Below are 19,821 nucleotides of genomic sequence, written 5' to 3'. Positions count from 1 at the left end.
ACCCTGTCACACACAGAGCCGCAGGGTGATCAGGGGGTTGGGGAGCTCCCCCCTATCAGGCACAGAGCAGGGCCGATCAGGGGGTTGGGGCACCTTCCCCTGTCAGGAACAGAGCGGGGCAGATAGGGAGGTTGTGGCCCCGCCTCCTGTCACACACAGAGCCGCAGGGCGATCAGGGGGTTTGGGTGCTGCCCCCTGTCTCGCTGATCCCGGCGCCGGGAGGCCTCACGGCTCCGCTGATCCCGGTGCTGGGAGGCATATTACCCTTTTACTATATAGAATAGAGGCCTGGTGCATGGGTGGGGGCTGGCTGGTTTGCCCTGAAGGGTGTCCTGGATCAGGGTGGGGGTCCCAACTGGGGTTCCTGGCCAGCCTGGGTGAGGGGATGATGGCTGTTTGCAGCTGGTCACACACCCTTCAGGGTGGGGGTCCCCACTGGGGTGCCTGGCCAGTCTGGGTGAGGGGCTGAGAGCTGTTTTCAGGCTGGGACTGAAGCTCCCAACTGCTCCTTTTTTTTCTTTTTCTTTTTTCTTTTTTTATTCTGGGCCAGCTTTAGCTCTGAGGCTCCAGCTCTTAGGCCTCCGCTCCTGAAAGCAGGTATCTGGTTTGTTTCGGTTCTATAATCGAAACTCTGTATCAACTCCAGCTCTGAGATCCCAGCCGGCTGAAAGCTGGTTTCTGGGGTTTTGTTTAGCTTCTATATTTGTTACAATGTTTCTTAAACTGCAAGCTCAGAGGCCGGCAAGGCAGGCGGGGAATGTTGCAGTCCTCCGTCACTGAAGCAAGCAAGCCTCATGTTCAGTTTAAGCTGCCTGGCTGCTGGCCGCCATCTTGGCTGGCAGTTAATTTGCATATCACTCTGATTAGCCAATGGGAAGGGTAGTGGTCTGCGCTAATAACCATGTTTCTCTTTTATTAGATAGGATAATTGCTATTATATAAGTGAGTAAAGATCATCATTAATAGGCTGTAGGCCAGACCCAGCTGAAATGATATATTTTGATATGCTTTCTTCAATATTAGTTCTACATATTCAAATAATGTTTTTACACAATTAGATTCATACTATGTATGCATTTTTACATGCTGGTAAATACATTGGGTCATGAGCATTTTCCAGTGTCATTAAATATTCTTCAAATATGAATTTTTATTGTTATGCAATTTTTATTATATTTATGTACCATAATTTAACTAGCTAATATTTGTTATTAGCTAATTTCTCTTTTCTACAATATGTTATTCTATAACTAGAAATTCGTGTATGTTTGGGGGCTCTAGGCCTGGCCAGTGATCAGGGCCCATCGGAGCCTTCTCACCCAATCCCGATAGGGGCCAGGCTGGCTAGGGCTGGCTGGGGTTTGCCGGCTGCCAGCCAGGGCTGTAGGGGTGGGAGGAGGGACCTCGGGAGGTTTGCCAGCCAGAGGGAGGGACTAGGAGAGGTTGGCTGGCCATGGGAGGTTGGCTGGCCATGGGAGGTTGGCTGTGGGAGCGCAGTAACCACCAGGGGGCAGCTCCTGCATTGAGCGTGTCTGCCCCCTGGTGGTCAGTGCACATTATAGCGACTGGTCTACCTGTCCTTTTGGTCATTTGGTCATAATGGTCACTTAGGCTTTAATATATATAGATGTCTCATTATTCTAATTTCATAATATTATTAATAATTTTAAATGAGCAAACAATGTGTGATAATCTCTTAATTATTCCCTTAATTTACATTTCAAGAAAAAGAATTACTGAGTAAAATGGCTTGAAAATTTTTAAAAAGTTTTTGAATTCAAAATTAATTTTAAAGACTCTAATGAAATAATAGTGTAATTTGAAATATTCATAGAGTAAATATTTTTAAGACAACTGTTTTAAAAATAACAGGAATAAATATTACATACAATCAAAATAGGTCATGCAAGCATATGACCCATTTTTTTGGCACAATTCATCAAATTGCTTTATAGAAATACTAGAGGCCCGGTGCACGAAATTCATGCATGAAACTCGTTCCTAGGCCTGGTCAGTGATCAGGGCCAATCGGGGCCTTCCTTCCCTGGCTGCCAGCTCCCAGCCGGGGCCTTCCTTCATTCCACACCACCCCCTGATGGTCAGTGCACACCATAGCGAGTGATCGGTCTCCTGATCAAACTCCCATGGGGACAATTTGCATATTAGGCATATATAGATATAGATATAGATATAGATATAGATATAGATATAGATATAATACATTCCTACTAAGATTTTATTCATCTGGCAACTAACATTTGAGCATTATCATGCCTCATTTTGCTTTTCTTTACAACTACATTTTAGTTTTTAAATTTGCATAACTATTAAGGATGATCCTATCTTACATGTTTCAATAAGCATATAAACAATCTATCACTGTGTTAATATTTTCAATTCATTCTCTTATTTGTGAAAAATAATTATATTAATTAAAACTTTAATGAAGTAAAAATCTGATTATCAGCCACACTCTAATTTTTAATTAATTTGAACACCCATTCCTGGAAAACACGCTTTTGGAGTTTTTGAATTCAAAATTAATTTTAAAGACTCTAATGAAATAATAGTGTAATTTGAAATATTCATAGAGTAAATATTTTTAAGACAACTGTTTTAAAAATAACAGGAATAAATATTACATACAATCAAAATAGGTCATGCAAGCATATTTGTTGACTATGTTTAGGTAATTAAAATAGAAGACAGATAATATAATGAAATTATTTGATAGGGAATAACAATATTTGTTACGCATAATTTTAAATTATTTAATTGAAAATAGATACTTAGGGCCGTAGTTGGTTTTTCTCAGTGGACAGAGCGTCGGCCTGTAGACCAAAGGATCCGAAGGTTCAATTCTGGTCAGGGGCACATACCTTGCTTAGTTGTAGGCTCCTCCCCTGCCAGGGACCTGGTCAGGGTGCTTGCAGGAGGCAACCAATCGATGTGTTTCTCTCACTCACATCAATGTTTCTCTGTCTTTCCCTCTTTCTTCCACTCTCTCTAAAAGATCATTGGAAAAATATCCTCGGGTGAGGATTAAAACAAACAAAAATAGATACTTATGAACTGTTATTATCATAAAGGATAACATCCACAAAGAAATAATTATTCTTTGTTAAACAGATCTCTTTCTAAAGTCTGTTACATATTCTTAAACTCTTATTTTTAACTGGTTGGAAAGACATAGGAACATTTTTGCTACAATGTCGGAGACCTAGTCAAATGCATTAAGATAAAAGACAAATACTGTAGCTTTGGTGATTTTAATTTCTCCCATTCTAGACCTGGCTGACAGATGTAAATGCATGTATTATAACAGGATGTTACAATACATGAAACACAGACTTTCTACATTGTGATAAATTAACACAATTCCCCCCACCCCAGACTGTTTATAAAGCATGAATAATGAGTTACTTAGCAAATGAGAATTCTGCATGGTTTTTACGGTATCATCTCTGTACATCAACTGAAAAACAGACTGATTCAGCAATCATCAGTAAGCTACCTACCTCTTAGGGTACATTAGCACCTCCAGAAAATATTACAGAAAAGCAAACCACATAATGCTGCCTGAGTTTATAACTGGCTCCAGCACTTACTATATGACATTGGGCCCAACTTTAAGCTCACCATAGCTCTATTTCCTCATTGTGAAATGGTGTATTAATACTAATTTTCAGGGTTGTAGCAAGCATAAAATTGGTTAGCACATGAAAAGCATATAATAAGTGTTGCACAAAATTCCCTGTTGTTTTTCTTATTTGTTCCAAATGGCAATTTTTATTATACTAATTAAACATACTTTATGTATATGTCTCCAGAGTGTAATTTGATTTACAAAATGGCAGATAAGTAGAAAATACTACTTAAAAACACCATTTAACAAAAAACTACTTCTTCCTGGACGTTACTCTCCACTTTAATACTTGATTTAGTAAAGTGGCAAATTGACTGTCAGATCTAGATCTGGAATCCTAGCTCAGTTTGCATTGCCAGGACTTGGGGACCCTGGGGACTCTGGAGTTAGACCCAGTTGTGCACATTTGAGAGGTGAGTCGTCATGGGAGACCTGCCAACCAAACTGCAACCCTGTATCTTAGATTAATTTTCATTTTTTGGCTTTATTTTGAGTAGATTTGTACCAAGAAAAAGTTGTGTAAGGAAGCTTTTTTGTGATGAATGGATATTATATCAGAACTGTGACAGCTCATAATGTTCAGTGGAATTCTTTCTCTCCCCGTCCCCCCATCATTTCAGATCACTTGGAAACTGCATTAGTTTTAAGATGAAAATGACCTCTGCATAATAATCCGTTAATAGATTTCTTTATCTTTCAAATTTACAAAGTTTTAAAATGTATGCCTGTGTATTTTTTTCTTCTTTAGAGCTGGGTAGAGAGAGCTGAAAAACAGGCTCTTCTCTCCGATACACTTGACCTATCAGAACTCTTCCACCCAGACACATTCCTCAATGCTCTTCGCCAAGAAACTGCAAGGTAATTAAAATGAAATAGTTGTTTGTCCATGAGGGTAATTATACTTTCCTTTATTCACTTTTGATCGCATTCCCTTGTGAAGAAATAAAGTAATTGTTAAATCCAGATAGTTGTATTATTATTTCCTAATACTTAACTTTAGTAATTCAGTTTACCACTAGTTAAAAGGCATAACTTTTGTTTATTAGAATTAAAAAAGGTAAAATTTAACTTTTTAAAATTTTTGATTATTTATCTAGATCTTTTGTGTACAATATGGTAGGCAGAAGTTTAATGGAGCTAATTAAATTTAAATGAATCAAAATTAAATATTATTTTAAATGTAACTTCTTAGTCATATTACCCATATTTGAAGTGCTCAAATAGCCACATGTAGCTAGTGGCTACCATTTTGGACTGCTTGAAAATGTTTTTATCTTTCCAGAAAATTCTGTTGGACAGTGCTAATTAGGCTTCTTGATAGGGAACAGTATTTGATGATTAAGATCAAGTTATTTTTTTATAACATTTGGATTATCATCTTGTATGTAGACATAATTTTTAATAAGATAGAATGAGGGGAAAAAGAGACACTTCCAAAAATATATTGGATAAAATTTAGTTGTTGTTTAGTTATTCAGGGGGATCTTAATTTATAATGCCTCAGGATCATTATAAACATTTCCATTCAGCTAATAACATTTATTCAACACCCATCATATGCCTGAATTTGAGGCTGATGGTCAAAATGGAGGATATAAAAATGATAAAGGCCCTATCCTCAAGGAATTTGCACAGCCTGTTAACTTTAAGAACTTAGTGTGAAGTCTGACTTAAGATATTTTATTATTTGTACATTATAAAATTTTAAATAAATAGAAATGTATTTATCTTCATATTCTTACTGAATATTATTTCTTTCTGAATTGATGCTTTACTTTTATAGGGCAATGGGTTGTTCTGTGGATAGCCTTAAATTTGTAGCTTCATGGAAAGGTCGACTGCAAGAGGCCAAGCTGCAGATTAAGGTAGTAAACTAATTTTAAATGTTTTTGTAAGTCTAAAATGTATATTTTGGCTGCTGTGATGAAAAGATTCTATAACTCCAATTTCAAAGTCACCTGTCTTTGTAGTGTAAGACCCACAGAGATAGATTAGATTGTATTACCTATGTGAAAAATCAGCATAATTAAGATTTAGCATGAAACAACTTGTACACAATATAATCTTTTCTAATGCAAAAATAAGAATCTTAGGGATACAATATATTTGAAAATAAAGCTTTTGGTAAAAAAAATGATACAAATTTTGAAATTATGTTTGATTATCTTTTCTAAAATTCAATTAATATTTGCTATGTAATAAAGAATATATAAATGTAACATATAAAAATAGACCAGGAGATCCAAGATGACAGTTGGAGTAGTTGGAAGTTACATTCACCTACTCCTAGGAACAAACTGGAATTACAACTAAAATGTAAAACAATCTACCTGAATGACCAACTGAAGACTGCTGAACTTGTCTTATAACCAGATGTTATGTGGGCACATCTTCCTTGCTCTGCTGCTCAGGGCTGATGAGTCTGCTATGATGTTGAGACCCCATACTCCTCGGCATGGGGGTGGGGGGGGGGGAGGGCCTTTGCAGCTGAGATAGCCGTAATCTCAACCACCACCCATAACAGTGCGACCAACCTTCTCACGCCTCTGCCCTTCCTACCAGTCTCGATGAAGGAAATAAGCAGGTTACAAAATAGTATAATGCATTATGTTACCATTTGCATACAGATTGGAAATATGAAAAAATGCTATTTATTGTTTATGGATACATGTATATTAAAGAATCATGAAAAACTAAATTCAAGGTAATGACTGGGTCAGGTGAGAGCAGAAGAGGAACAGGAAAGATAAGATATATCAGAGGACTTCAGCTGTATTCATTATGGTTTATTTGCTTGGGAATATGGAATAAGCATGGCTGCATATTAAAGTCTAATGAAAATGAGCAGTAAATATATAGTTAAAATATTTTTATGACTTTATGTGTGTTTGACATATTTTTTAATTTTTAAAAGGAGGGTTCTGGCAAATAAAGCCATATAATAACTTATCAAAATAAAACTGAGTTTATCATGAAATTCACTGTTAAATCCAAGTTAAATTCAACTTAAAATCGGAAGTATGCAGGAAAAGCAATATCATATATGAAATAAGTTAATGGCTTAATTATCTTTTTAGTGAACAAAGTTACTACTATTACTGTTGCTAACCCCTTCAGAGGTGAGAACAGTTGAGTAAGACCTTATATGTATGAACAGCCCTTTCAAAGTAGATTAGGTTATGGTAATCAGTTATTTGGAATATACTTATGCAATTGTGACCAACCTAATCCCCACTATCCCTTTAAAATGTTTTGAAACTGTGAAGAAAACCAAGCTTTATTTTAAATCTTCAGGTGTTTTAATCAGAGGTTCAAGTATGACTAACATTATTTGAGTATAGATTTTTTGTTTTGTTTAATGATTTTATTCAGTTTCTGTTTTGTTAAATTGAAAGCTAAGCAAAACAAAAATAATTAGAGGAAATTATATTATGACAGAGATGCACATTTAGATGCCTTTCACTTAATTATTTTCATTTAACCCAAATAGTACATTTGTGCAGATGTTTTAAAATTCTTGCAGCACACTGGTTGAAAATTGCTGATCTAACATAATTTTGGAAAATACTTTGCAAATTGAATATTGTAGGCAAAAGTTTCTTTGACCAGAATTTTTCAGATAATGTCCACTCAAACCTTTATTTTGCCTCACTTAAGTGGATACACTATATAAAATAATTATAAATGTCTAGAAATTAGGAGATGGATTAGATTAATGAACAATAATAGCTAATACTTTTGAGCATTTACTATGTATCAGGCAGTTTTCCAGGTATTTTAAATATATTGTTAGAGGGGAGTTCTTATTTCCCACTCTCATTGTTTTCTTCTGTGTGGAGAGAGATTTACTAATGTGGATGCTCTTAGGCTCCTCTGCTTTCTCCCTTCCTCCTCCCTTTCTGGGAAGAAGTCACTTTATCTGGTTATGAGTCTGAGCCAGGAAACCAGGATGAATACCACACTTCCTTATGCTTTTCTCTTGGGTGTTCACATTCTGCTCTGTTCCTTCAGGGTTGTTTCTGCACTTAGTACAGCTGGCTCCTTAGCTTCGTCCTGTTGCAGCTAGAAGTTAAGCTGGCCGAATTCTTGAGTTTGATATTATAAAGTCCATTTGCCTGGAGATTTGTTATATCCTCTAAACCAGTGGTTCTCAACCTTCCTAATGCCGCGACCCTTTCATACAGTTCCTCATGTTGTGGTGACCCCCAACCATAAAATTATTTTCGTTGCTACTTCATAACTGTAATTTTGCTACTCTTATGAATCGTAATGTAAATATCTGATATGCAGGATGTATTTTTATTGTTACAAATTGAACATAATTAAAGCATAGTGATTAATCACAAAAACAATATGTAATTATATATGTGTTTTCTGATGGTCTTAGGTGACCCCTGTGAAAGGGTCGTTTGACCCCCAAAGGGTCGTGAGCCACAGGTTGAGAACCGCTGCTCTAAATGATTTTTTTCAGTATTAAAAGTAATATCTGGGGTTTATCTGCTTTTATTTCTTCTTTTAATGCAGAATTCCAGTAGCAATGAGGATATAGTTTGTTGATACCACTCCCACTCCTGTATAGTACCAGTTTAGTATATGTTTTCATCGCATTTTCAGCAATAAGAATGTCTTTAAATCTGCAAATTACTGAAATTTTCAAATAGGTTAGTGATAGAGGATATAGAGAGAAAATCTTTGTTAGATGTGGCAGGAAGTGGTAGTTGGTGGCATGTGTGAAGTTTAGGAGAAGGAGCCAAGAATGTTTCCCAGGTGTCTGATTAAGCAAATGCATGGACAGTGGTACCAATTATTGAAATAGTCTCCAGAAACCCTTCCACCTCCTGGTCAGGAAAGGAGTTTCTATCTTAGAATATGCATAGGTCATAGTCAAGTTGTGGCACTACCAATAGGGACTGCTTTTATAAATTGCTTTTCTGAAATAATTGAGCTTAAAACTTAATAAAATTTCTAGAAGAGGCCTTAGAAGAACTACCTTACCTAGGGAGTTTCTTGCACTGAAATTACTAGGCACTCACTAAATTTACATTTTTTCAGGAGCAAAATGACTTGAGAAACTCTTGAAGTGGCCTGTATAGCATCACATCAATGCTATATAGGAAGAATATTGAATTTAAGGATTAACCAATTATATTCTTATCCCAGCTCTTTCACTAAGAAACAATTGCTTTTCTTTTCCATGGTACAGCAACCCAGCTGTAAAATTTGCTATTCAAAACTGTCAAGGCAGATTCTCCTAGTACCTCCTTGTTCCTAAACCATTCTCAAACTGTAATATAGCGGAAAACGATTTTACCTCTACTAACTTTACGTGTTAACTGTGACTCTAAATTTTATGATACTTTCATTTAGTATGTTAAAACTTAGGTACTATGTAATTTTGTAAGATTTGTTTATATTTTCTATCAAGTTTATGAGAACATAGATTGTTTCTGAATAAAAAATACTGACTTTACATTTGTTGCTTTTAGATAAACTCGGGATAGATTAATACAGCAGAAACTGAAAGAATGAACACAAACAAATATGAAATGGAATCACCAAAATTATTATATTTTTGTTTTCATAACTTCTTAAATTTATATTAAGATTAATTTGAAAAAAGAGATGAACTTTTTCTCTTTTTAATTCTTTCAGCTTTGCATGACATATCAAGAATTATTTGCATCAAATTATCTGAATTTTTTTTTCTGTTCTTTAAAAAAAATTATATTAAAATTCCAATCATGTTCTTGTTCTGTAATTATGCTTTTCTTTCCCCTCCTGGAGAAAGAATAATTTTTTGGCTTTTACCATTATATTTCTGCATTTATATAACTGATGGAACTTGTATTTTTTTCTAAAACTTTTACCAAAATTGAGAATTCAGTCTAAAGCAAGTTCACAGTAAGCACTGGTCCAGGTCTTCGTCTTCTTTATTCTCATATAAAATACTACAATATTTGTTATTATATTATTTGGAATGTGTAGTTACAATGTAAAGTGTTACCTTTCTTTAAGATCTAATACATTCACTTCTGACATTTCAGACTTTTTCTTTTTTTTTTTTTTTTTGGTCAGATTGACAAAAAATATTTTTTGTGTGCCTCAGAATTTTATTTTATTTATTTTTATGTTTTTATTATTTCTTTTTATTCTTACTTTACTTGGTATTCTTTTTTTAAGTTTGTTAATGTTATTAAAAATATTACATATGTCTCCTTTTTCCCCCATTGACTTCTCCCAGCCCGCCCCCGCCTCCCTGCACAGGCCTTCACCCCCTGCTGTTGTCTGTGTCCATTGGATATGTTTATATGCATGCATACAAGTCATTTGGTTGATCTCTTATGCTCCCTTCTCACCCTCTCTTTTCCCTCTGAGGTTTGATGGTCTATGCGATGCTTCTATGTCTCTGGATCTGTTTTTGTTCATCAGTTTATGTTGTTCATTATATTCCACAAATGAATAAGATCATGTGATACTTGTCTTTCTAAGACTGGCTTATTTCACTTAGCATAATGCTCTCCAGGTCCATGCATGCTGTTGCAAATGATAAGAGTTCTTTCTTTTTTACAGCAGCATAGTATTCCATTGGGCAGATGTACCACTGTCTTTTAATCTACCCATCTACTGATGGGCACTTAGGCTATTTCCAAATCTTAGCTATTATAATTGTGCTGCTATGAACATAGGGATGCATAAATTCTTTGTGATTGGTGTTTCTGATTTCTTGGGATATATTCCTAGAAATGGATTACTGGGTCAAATGGGAGTTTCATTTTTAATTTTTTGAGGAAACTCCATAATATTTTCTACAGTGGCTGCACGAGTCTGCATTCCCACCAGCAATGCATAAGGGTTCCCTTTTCTCCACATCCTTGCCAGCACTTATCTTTTGTTGATGATAGCCATTCTGGTTGGTATGAGGTGGTACCTCTTTGTCTCTCAGATGATTAGTGACTTTGAACATTTTTTCATATGCCTCATGGCCTTCCATATGTCCACATTTGAAAAGGGTCTATTTAGGTCCTTGCCCATTTTTTGATTGGATTGTTTGTCTTCCTTTTTTTAAGTTGTATTAGTTCCCGATAAATTTTGGATATTAAACCCTTATTGGAGATAACATTGGCAAATATGTTCGCCCATGCAGTGGGCTCTCTTGTTGTTTTGTTGATGGTTTCTTTTGCTGTGCAGAAGCTTTTTATTTTGATGTACTTCCATTTGTTTATTTTCTCCTTAGTTTCCATTGTCCTGGGAGATGTAGTCATAAAAATACTGCTACGAGATATGTCTGATATTTTTCTGCCTATGGATTCTTCTAAGATTTTTATGGTTGTTGTCTTATGTTTTAGTCTTTTATCAATCTTGAGTTAATTTTTGTGTGTTTTTTAAGTTGGTGGTCTAGTTTCATTTTTTTTTTGCATATATCTGTCCAATTTTCCCAGCACCATTTATTGAAGAGACTGTCTTGATTCCATTTTATGCTCTTGCCTCCTTTGTCAAATATTTATTGAGCATAATGGCTTGGGCCAATTTCTGGGTTCTCTGTTAAGCTCAATTGGTCTATATGTCTGTTCTTGTTCCAGTACCAGGCAGCTTTGAGAACAGTGGCTTTGTAGTATAGCTTGATATCTGGTATTGTGATCCCTCCAACTTTGTTCTTTCTCTGGATTGCTGCAGCTATTCCATGTATTTTTTAATTCCATATAAATTTTGCAGAGTTTGGTCTAGGTCTTTGAAATATACTGTTGGTATTTTAATGGTATTGCATTGAATCTATAGATTGCTTTGGGTAGTATGGACATTTTAATGATGTTGATTCTACCAATCCATGAACACTTTATATCTTCAGCTCTTTTTTCAATGTCCTGTAGTTTTGGGAGTACAGGTCTTTTACCTCCTTAGTTAAGTTTATTCCTAGGTATCTTAATTTTTTGTTGCAATGGTAAATGAGATTGGTTTTTGTTTGTTTGTTTGTTTTTTAGTTTCTCTCTCTGTGAGTTCATTATGGGTGTATAAAAATACCATAGATTTCTGGGTATTCATTTTGTATTCTGCTACGTTGCTGAGTTCATTTATTAAATCTAGTAGTTTTTTTTTTATGTAGACTTTAGGGTTTTCTATGTACAAAATTATGTAATCTGCAAATAATGACAATTATACTTCTTCTTTTTCAATTTGGATGCCTTTTATATCTTCTTCTTGTCTGATTGTTATGGCTAACTCTTCCAATACTGTAGCAAACAGTGATGAAAGTGGGCATCCTTATCTTGTTGCTGTTCTTAGGGGAAATGGTTTTAGTTTTTGTCCATTGAGTATGATATTAGCTGTAGGTTTGTCATATAAGGCTTTTATTATGTTGAGGTATGATCCCTCTATTCCCACTTTGCTGAGCATTTTTATCCACAAAAGGTTTTGGATTTTATCAAATACTTTTTCTGCATAAATTGATATGATCATGTGGTTTTGTCTTTCAGTTTGTTTATGTGATGTATTGTGTTTATTGATTTGAGGATATTGTACTAGCCTTGCATCCCCAGAATAAATCACACTTGATCATGGTGTATGATCTTTTTAATATATTACTGGATGCGATTTGCTAATCTTTTTGTTGCTGTTGTTGTTAATCCCCACCTCAGGCACCTCAAGTCTGTGTCTTTCTCCCTGTGCTGAGGCCTTGGGCGAGTGTTTGCAATTGAAAATTCCTGTGTTGGGTTTAGAGATTAAAAAGCAAAGACAAAACCAAAACAACAATGAAACTGCAGGTTTCTCTCCCCGCAGCACCGTGCTGCTCCAGGCCTCGAGCTCAGCCTTTCACAGCTGTGGGCTTGATTCCTTGGCTGCCGGGAGCCCTGTGGCCTTCCCTTTCCACAATTCAGTGTTACACCTGTCGCTAAGGGACACAGCTTTGGTGCAAAGCAGCTTCCTCCTCACCCTCCTGGGCCTCTGGCCGGCTGCCTCTCTCAAGTCCACATCTCTGTTCCCACCATTCTCCAGGCATCCTCTGCCCTTCCTTGTTGCCAATTGTCTCCTCAGCTGTGTCTAATTTGTTAATTCCGGGAGGATGTTATCTGATTTACTTGTCTTTCCAGTCTGGCCACAGGACGAGGTACGCGACATGTCTGCCTATTCAGCCACCATTTTTTCCTCCAGACTTTAATGTTTTATGTGTTTCCATGGCAGGTTAGTGGCTTGTGCCTGGAAGGATGCAGTTTTGATGGGAATCGACTTTCTGAAAATCAGCATGATTCTCCAAGTGTATCATCAGTTCTCCCTTGTTTTATGGGCTGGATTCCACAGGTAATATATTTTTAGTAGGTACAAGTTTTAAGTTAATCAATTCATTCTTGGATTTTTTTTTCTATTTTCATTAAGATAATATAACCTATACTCACACTTATTTATATATCATTTGTTCATGAAATAGATTCTAAAGTTGTTCTAATTTCAGTTCAATGCTAGTGGTTAAATTAATATAGGTCTAAATTAAGGTTTCCCTAGGGGGTTTTGTCCATAAAGGGCATTGACTTTCTCCAAAATATATCCCAAAAATTATTCTAGATGACATTATTTCATAATGGTTCTTTGTGAAAAATTGTTTACTAAGTTATTAAACAAATTTAATAACTACAGTATTTCCTGCCCTTGGAAATTCATGATGTATTTGAGACTATGAAATACTCCAAAGAGTGCCAAAGATTACCTAACACACTTTTTCTTGCACCTACATCCCACCCTTCATCTGGAGCTCCTGGTCCACATATTACAGTTAGGGAAACACTGCTTGATCTTATAGAACAGTCTGGGATGATGCCCTGGTTTGACATTCCACAGGATGTCAGTTTGCCTGTGTTCTATCTTTCCAGTAAAGAATGCTATTAGGGTTCATCAGCCCCAGAGTAACATAGGAGTCCTCAGCCAGCCTGAACCATATTGGACCCAACAGACAGAATATTGGATCCAACAGACACAAAATTGATAATTCAACTCCAGAAAAAATTTCATTTCCGGGAAAATACTACCATAAATTGATTCCATAAGCCACTCACATAAGCAACCTATACATTACTTTTATTTTTTTTAATATATTTTTATTGATTTCAGAGAGGAAGGGAGAGGGAGAGAGAGAGAGAGAGAGAGAGAGGGAGAGAGAGAAATATCAGTGATGAGAGAGAATCATAGATCATAGATCGGGTGCCTCCTGCATGCCCCACACTGGGTATCGAGTCCTCTACCCGGCACGTACCCTGACCTGGAATAGAACTGTGACCTCCCGGTTTATAGGAAGACACTCCACCATTGAGTCATGACAGTCGGGCTATATACATTACTTTTATATATATTAAGATACTAGTATTATCAGCATGTATATTAGAAGATATATGCTGCCTTGTGTGCACTCTGATTTTTAAAAAATGAATATTTTAATTACTATCTTTTCTACATCGTAGTATTTTTTTCTTTAAGGATTTATGAAGACAATGTTGTTAGATTCATGTTATTGAAAAATATGAGGGAAGTATTTCTCTACCAAAATACATTTTAAAAAATAATGTAATAAAGAAATTGTTATGACATTCTTGACAGAACAAATTCTCAAAATACTCATTGTTGGAAAATTGAGTTGAAATTGGTAAAATAGTTAACATAATTAAACTAGGTAATTTTGTTTTCTTTTTGGGGGATTTTTTTCTTTGGCTTTTGTTTTATTTTGTTATTTTCTTTGATTTGTTGGCTAAATGATACCTAATATCACCACGTGCCTTTGTCAGTGCAGTGTCTTCTTTCAAATAGTAGCCTATTGCCTGGTATTTGTAGTACGTATGCACTTTTAAGTTACTTTCCCATGGGCAAGGGTATGAAATTTCAAATGTTAGCCTCATTATTGACTGAGCTAGCTGGACCACTTTCTGGTTTAATAAAGTAGGATATATGAATGCATTAACCATTTAAGATTAATCATAATATCTAGATTTTAATTGTTAAAATTTATTTACATCAAACTAACTTGTTTACATGTTCTATAAGATGAATTATTTGAAGTCTTCCTAGTATATCTGCTATTTAGCATTAATTGAGCATTTAATATATTTGTTAATAGTCATTAATAAAAATTTTTAGTTTCATCCAAATATTTCAGCCTAGTGGGGCCTTATGTTTTGTCTGTAATATCTTTAATAAACATATTAAAGAAGGTTCTGTGTCATAAGAATGTAATTTAGTTAAACAACATTCATGAAACTTCCAGCAACACAGGTATTGTGCTAACAGCGAGAATGCCCACGTACTAGCTCCACTACTGTGATAATTTATTAATTGGTGACCTAAGAGCAAGGCTATTCAACTTTTTTTTACAGAAGATTATAACATTTAAGAGATTTTGAGAAGTGATAAGCAAAATCTTAAGAAATAATTGCGGTGTTTTACTTTTAAAATACTGTAGGTTTTGATGTAAATATTTTTACCCTCACTTTAAACAAACAGAAACACCTACAACCCAAAGCAGGTTTAAAAAGATTTGGAAGTATATACTGAACCAGTAAATTGATAGTGAATACACAAAGAAACAACTTTGCATTTCTGTTAAGTTCCTGACTTAAAGGGAAAGTGGCTTGGCGTTAAAATGAAGAGAGACAGAGAAAATCTCCTGAGGAGAAAGGAAGAGCATTGTGAACATTTCAATATGATGCTTCTGTTTTCACTTTTGACCCTGGAAGCTATGGGAAGCAAAGCAAATATCAGGTGGTAGAAAAAGATAATTTAAGACTTTTCCTGGGCATATAAATAGTCACTCATAGATTCAGATAGTTTCGGTCCAACAAATATGTAATGTTTGTCTGCTATTTGCTAAAGAATTTAAAAGCAGCACTTCAAAAGAAACCCTGCACTAGGATATTAACTTCAGGAATGGCTAAGGTGTTATAAAAATTACAGAAAACTCTGAATCCTAAAGCTTTGCCATCTAAGCAGAATTGGAGAAGAGGGGAGAGATTAGGCAGTAGCTCATAATGGTTGAACATTCCCTTTACTTCATATCCTACATTTTTTTCTGAGGCCCAACCAGGAATCTCTCTATTAATTCTTGTAAGATTAACATATCCCAGAGTAGTATTTTATTTTCTGAGGTAATTATTTTTCCAAAAATTATATACTATACATTTCATGTATATATTGTTTCCTAAGCTAAATTTTAAGCTTCAAAGAAGGTTATTATTTTCTCTATCTGAGTATATATGAAATGCTTAGCCTGTATAATTCTAGACACAGCATTTTCATATAAAATACTGTTAAATGAATGCATGAGTAACTCACAGAATCTTTAATACAAACCAAGAGAAATTAGACAGATTCAGGGTAGATGGTGTTTTATCTATTTGGGCAATGATTCTTCCTAAAGAATGAATTTTATTATATGCAAATCAGACTAAGATTTAGGAATGTTAAGAATAAATGAGTTTTCAAAAGGACTTAAGTAATTTTATATATCAAGAACCAGAAAAGTCAGTGAGAGAGAGAGAGAGAGAGAGAGAGAGAGAGAGAGAGAGAGAGAGAGAGAGAAAGGGAGAGGGAGAAAGGATTGGAAAAGGTAATAGAAATTTCATATAGTGCCCACTTAGACGTAAAAAAATATTTTTTCTTGATGAAAATATTTAAAATAATTGATTTTCATTTCTCTTTATTCTAGTGCTATCTGTGACATGTAGTAGATCCTAAAATGCTGGGATTTTTTTTCTAGTGATTTGAAAATTAGTAGGGAATAAGGAAAAGGCATGTATATGCAGTCTAAAGAATTAGAGATATGTGGATAAATAATACTTTATATTGAGTTGTTAGATACATTATCAATTCTTTCAGCATTCCATTAGGTGGGCGAGTGTTGTAATCTCTCTTTCATCATAGCCTGCTTAGGCCAGGAGCTCCTGGACAAGTCCTCCAGAGCCCAAAAATGAGTTCTTTCCACAAATGCTATTGTCTTCCATTCTGAAAAGCAACAGAATAACAGAGTATTTAGGTGCTAATATTCATATGCCAAAACTTTTTTTCAACTGCACTATCTATGACAATTTTGCTGCTTCCTAACTAGGTTGCCATGGTGAATTCTCTATGGCTTTCTGATTTGTCACTTTTAAAATTTTTAAATGAGTTTAACTTTGAAGTTTCACTCCAACTCTAAAAAAATAAGTAATATTCCATTAGATGAAAACAATTATATAAGTTCAGTAAAAACATTAATCCTAGATTAAAATTAGAAACACTATTATGAACTTGTGATTTTTTAAAATTCATATTTCTAATCTCCAGTCACTGAAAAATCCTAGAAGAATGATAGACCATTTCTAGCTCAGAACCCAGATAATGATCTCTAATACTATTTCTCATTAAAAGAACCAAAGATCTTCAGAGTATGAACAACTGGGTTCTGGGACAGGAAATATAAAAGACGAGCTTACATCATATTGACATACTGGAAAGCAAGGAAGCTATTAAAGATGACAGGACATAAAAAACCCAGGAGACAACTTAAGAGTTCCTACTGCACAAAGATTGACAATTTAAACATCAATAAGATAATCACTGCATTGAAGCTCAGCAGTAGCTGCATCAAATCTACTAGTTCACAATGCTGTTTTAAAAAAGGAGGGAGGAGGGAATCAGATACCACCCTTAGAGTACACTATGAAATAAATACATTGTTTTAAAAACAAATAAATAAAAGGAAATTAGATAGCATTTATCCAGACTTTATGAATTGTCCCTTGGTAATTAGAAAAAATCGGTAAGTAAAGGTTCCTATCTATAAATATACTCCTGCCTGGAAATGAAGAAGGAATAATAGAGTGAAATTATCATTTTATAATCTTGAATGTAATAATGATCACCATGGCTCCTAATATCTAAAAAGGAAGACAACCAGACATATATGCTTCTTGATGGATGTATACAGTACCACCTATGCAGTGTTTTGCCAAAAACTGAATCTGAATATGAGCTTACGCTCAGATCCAGTTTACAAGAGTACAGGGAATAGGTGAACATGATTCCATGGGAATGTAGCCAATAAAAGTCAGAATGTGTGAAATCTTTGGTATAGTTTCTTCAGCAAATTGCAAGGAAGGAAAAACCTATAAATTCAGAAGTCATGTCAACAAAGTGCTAGTATGAGCTTTATTTGAATTGTGGCTTTAATAAAAATATTTTAAATTTATGGGATAATGAAATAATAGATATGTGATAATTGATATTTTCAAATATTATAATAGTATTGTGATATTTTTGTTTTATTTCTAGACATATGTATATATTTATAGATAAAATTTTCTGTGTTATAGCTGGATGATGGGGGTTTATTATAGTAATTTTTATTTTAAAACACTTCATAATAAAATTTTAAGTAAAACTTATTTGGAGGATTTTGTGTTTGTCTCTTTGGTTATCTAATGATCATCTTCCAAACAGTATGTTGCTATATTTAAAAAAAAAAATTAATTTTTTTTAAACAGGGTGTGTACGGCCCATATTCCCCTGATGATTGCATATCTTTGCCTGTTTACACAAGTGCTGAAAGGGATCGTGTGGTAACCAACGTGGATATTCCATGTGGAGGCAACCAAGACCAGTGGATTCAGTGTGGAGCAGCTCTATTTCTAAAAAATCAATAAAATCTAATGGCGATAAAAGCTGTCTTAGCAAAAGAAACATTTATTATTTAAAATTTAAATAAAATACATGGTGAATTTATTGTTAGTTCAAAATATGAGCGTATAGTTACCCTATGTTGTTGATCTCATTTGGTTTTTATTTTTATGGGTAATAATAGCACAATAATTTAATGTTTTAGGTAAGATGTTTAAAATAGTATATATAAGGAATCAGTAATAAATGATGTCTATTACATTTGCATCATAATCCTATCTAATAATAGAGAAACATGGTAATTAGCCATAACTTCGCTACCCTTCCCATTGGCTAATCAGCAAGATATGCAAATTAACTGCCAGCCAAGATGGCGGCCGGCAGCCAGGCAACTGAAGCGAACATGAACATGAGGCTTGCTTACTCCAGTGATGGAGGAAGTCAATGTTCCCCGCCTGCCGTGGCCCAGCTCTGAACTCCGGATGAAACAATGTTGCAATTATAGAACCTAAACAAACCCCAGAAACCTGCTTTCAGCCAGCGCGGCCTCAGAGCTTAGAGCAGCCAGTGATGGCAACAGAGTTTCAATTATAGAATCTAAACAAACCCAGGTACCTGCTTTCAGCCGGCAATGGCCTCAGAGCTGGAACCTGCTCTCAGCTCCAGTGACAGCTATAGAAGGTAAATTAATCCCAGAATAAAAAAAGAAAAAGAAAAAAGAAGAGGCTGGGAGCTTCAGTCGCCCACCAGCCTGAAAATAGCCCTCAGCCCCTCACCCAGACTGGTCAGGAACCCCAGTGGGGACCCCCACCCTGAAGGGTGTGTGACCAGCTGCAAACAGCCATCATCCCCTCATCCAGGCTAGCCAGGCACCCAAGCGGAGCCCCCACCCTGACGGGGGTGTGACCAGCTGCAAACAGCCATCATCCCCTCATCCAGGCTAGCCAGGCACCCAAGCGGAACCCCCACCCTGAAGGGGGTGTGACCAGCTGCAAACAGCCATCATCCCATAATCCAGGCTGGCCAGGCACCCAAGCAGGACCCCCACCCTGATCCAGGACACCCTTCAGGGCAAACCAGCCGGCCCCTACCCGTGCACCAGGCCTCTATCCTATATATTAAACGGGTAATATGGAAACTGACCCTAATAGCAGAAGGACTAGGAATGACTGATCACTATGACACACACTGACCACCAGGGGGCAGACGCTCAATGCAGGAGCTGCCCCCTGGTGGTCAGTGAGCTCCCACAGGGGGAGCTCTGCTCAGCCACAAGCCAGGCTGATGGCTGCCAGCACAGCGGTGGTGGCAGGAACCTCTCCCGCCTCCTCAGCAGTGCTAAGGATGTCCGACTGCAGTTTAGGCCTGCTCCCCTCTGGCAAGAGGATATCCTCCGAGGGCTGCCGGGCTGCCAGAGGGATGTCTGATTGCCATCTTAGGCCCAATCCCCTGGGAAGCGGGCCTAAGCCATCAGGTGGTCATCCCCTGAGGGGTCCCAGACTGCGAGAGGGCACAGGCCGGGCTGAGGGTCCCTCCCAACCCCCCTC

The 19,821-nt window shown here is 36.1% G+C and overlaps 1 protein-coding gene across 2 annotated transcripts in view; it reads left to right on the top strand.

Annotated features, from left to right (window-relative positions):
* The window catches only part of DYNC2H1 (dynein cytoplasmic 2 heavy chain 1), a 310,341-nt gene extending 291,371 nt beyond the window's left edge, over positions 1-18,970 (top strand). For both annotated transcript variants that reach the window (XM_081098792.1, XM_081098791.1), the window contains 4 exons: positions 4,395-4,504; positions 5,430-5,511; positions 12,824-12,940; positions 18,142-18,970. In XM_081098792.1, coding sequence (XP_080954918.1) covers positions 4,395-4,504; positions 5,430-5,511; positions 12,824-12,940; positions 18,142-18,300 — 468 coding nt within the window. In that variant the 3' untranslated portion in view covers positions 18,301-18,970. The remainder of the gene's footprint in view (positions 1-4,394; positions 4,505-5,429; positions 5,512-12,823; positions 12,941-18,141) is intronic.
* The last annotated feature ends 851 nt before the right edge of the window (positions 18,971-19,821 follow it).

Source organism: Myotis nattereri, assembly GCF_964212035.1.
Source record: "Myotis nattereri genome assembly, chromosome: 9".
Classification (NCBI taxonomy): domain Eukaryota; kingdom Metazoa; phylum Chordata; class Mammalia; order Chiroptera; family Vespertilionidae; genus Myotis; species Myotis nattereri.
Note: the sequence above shows the minus strand (reverse complement) of the source record. Positions and strands in the feature narration are given on the sequence as shown.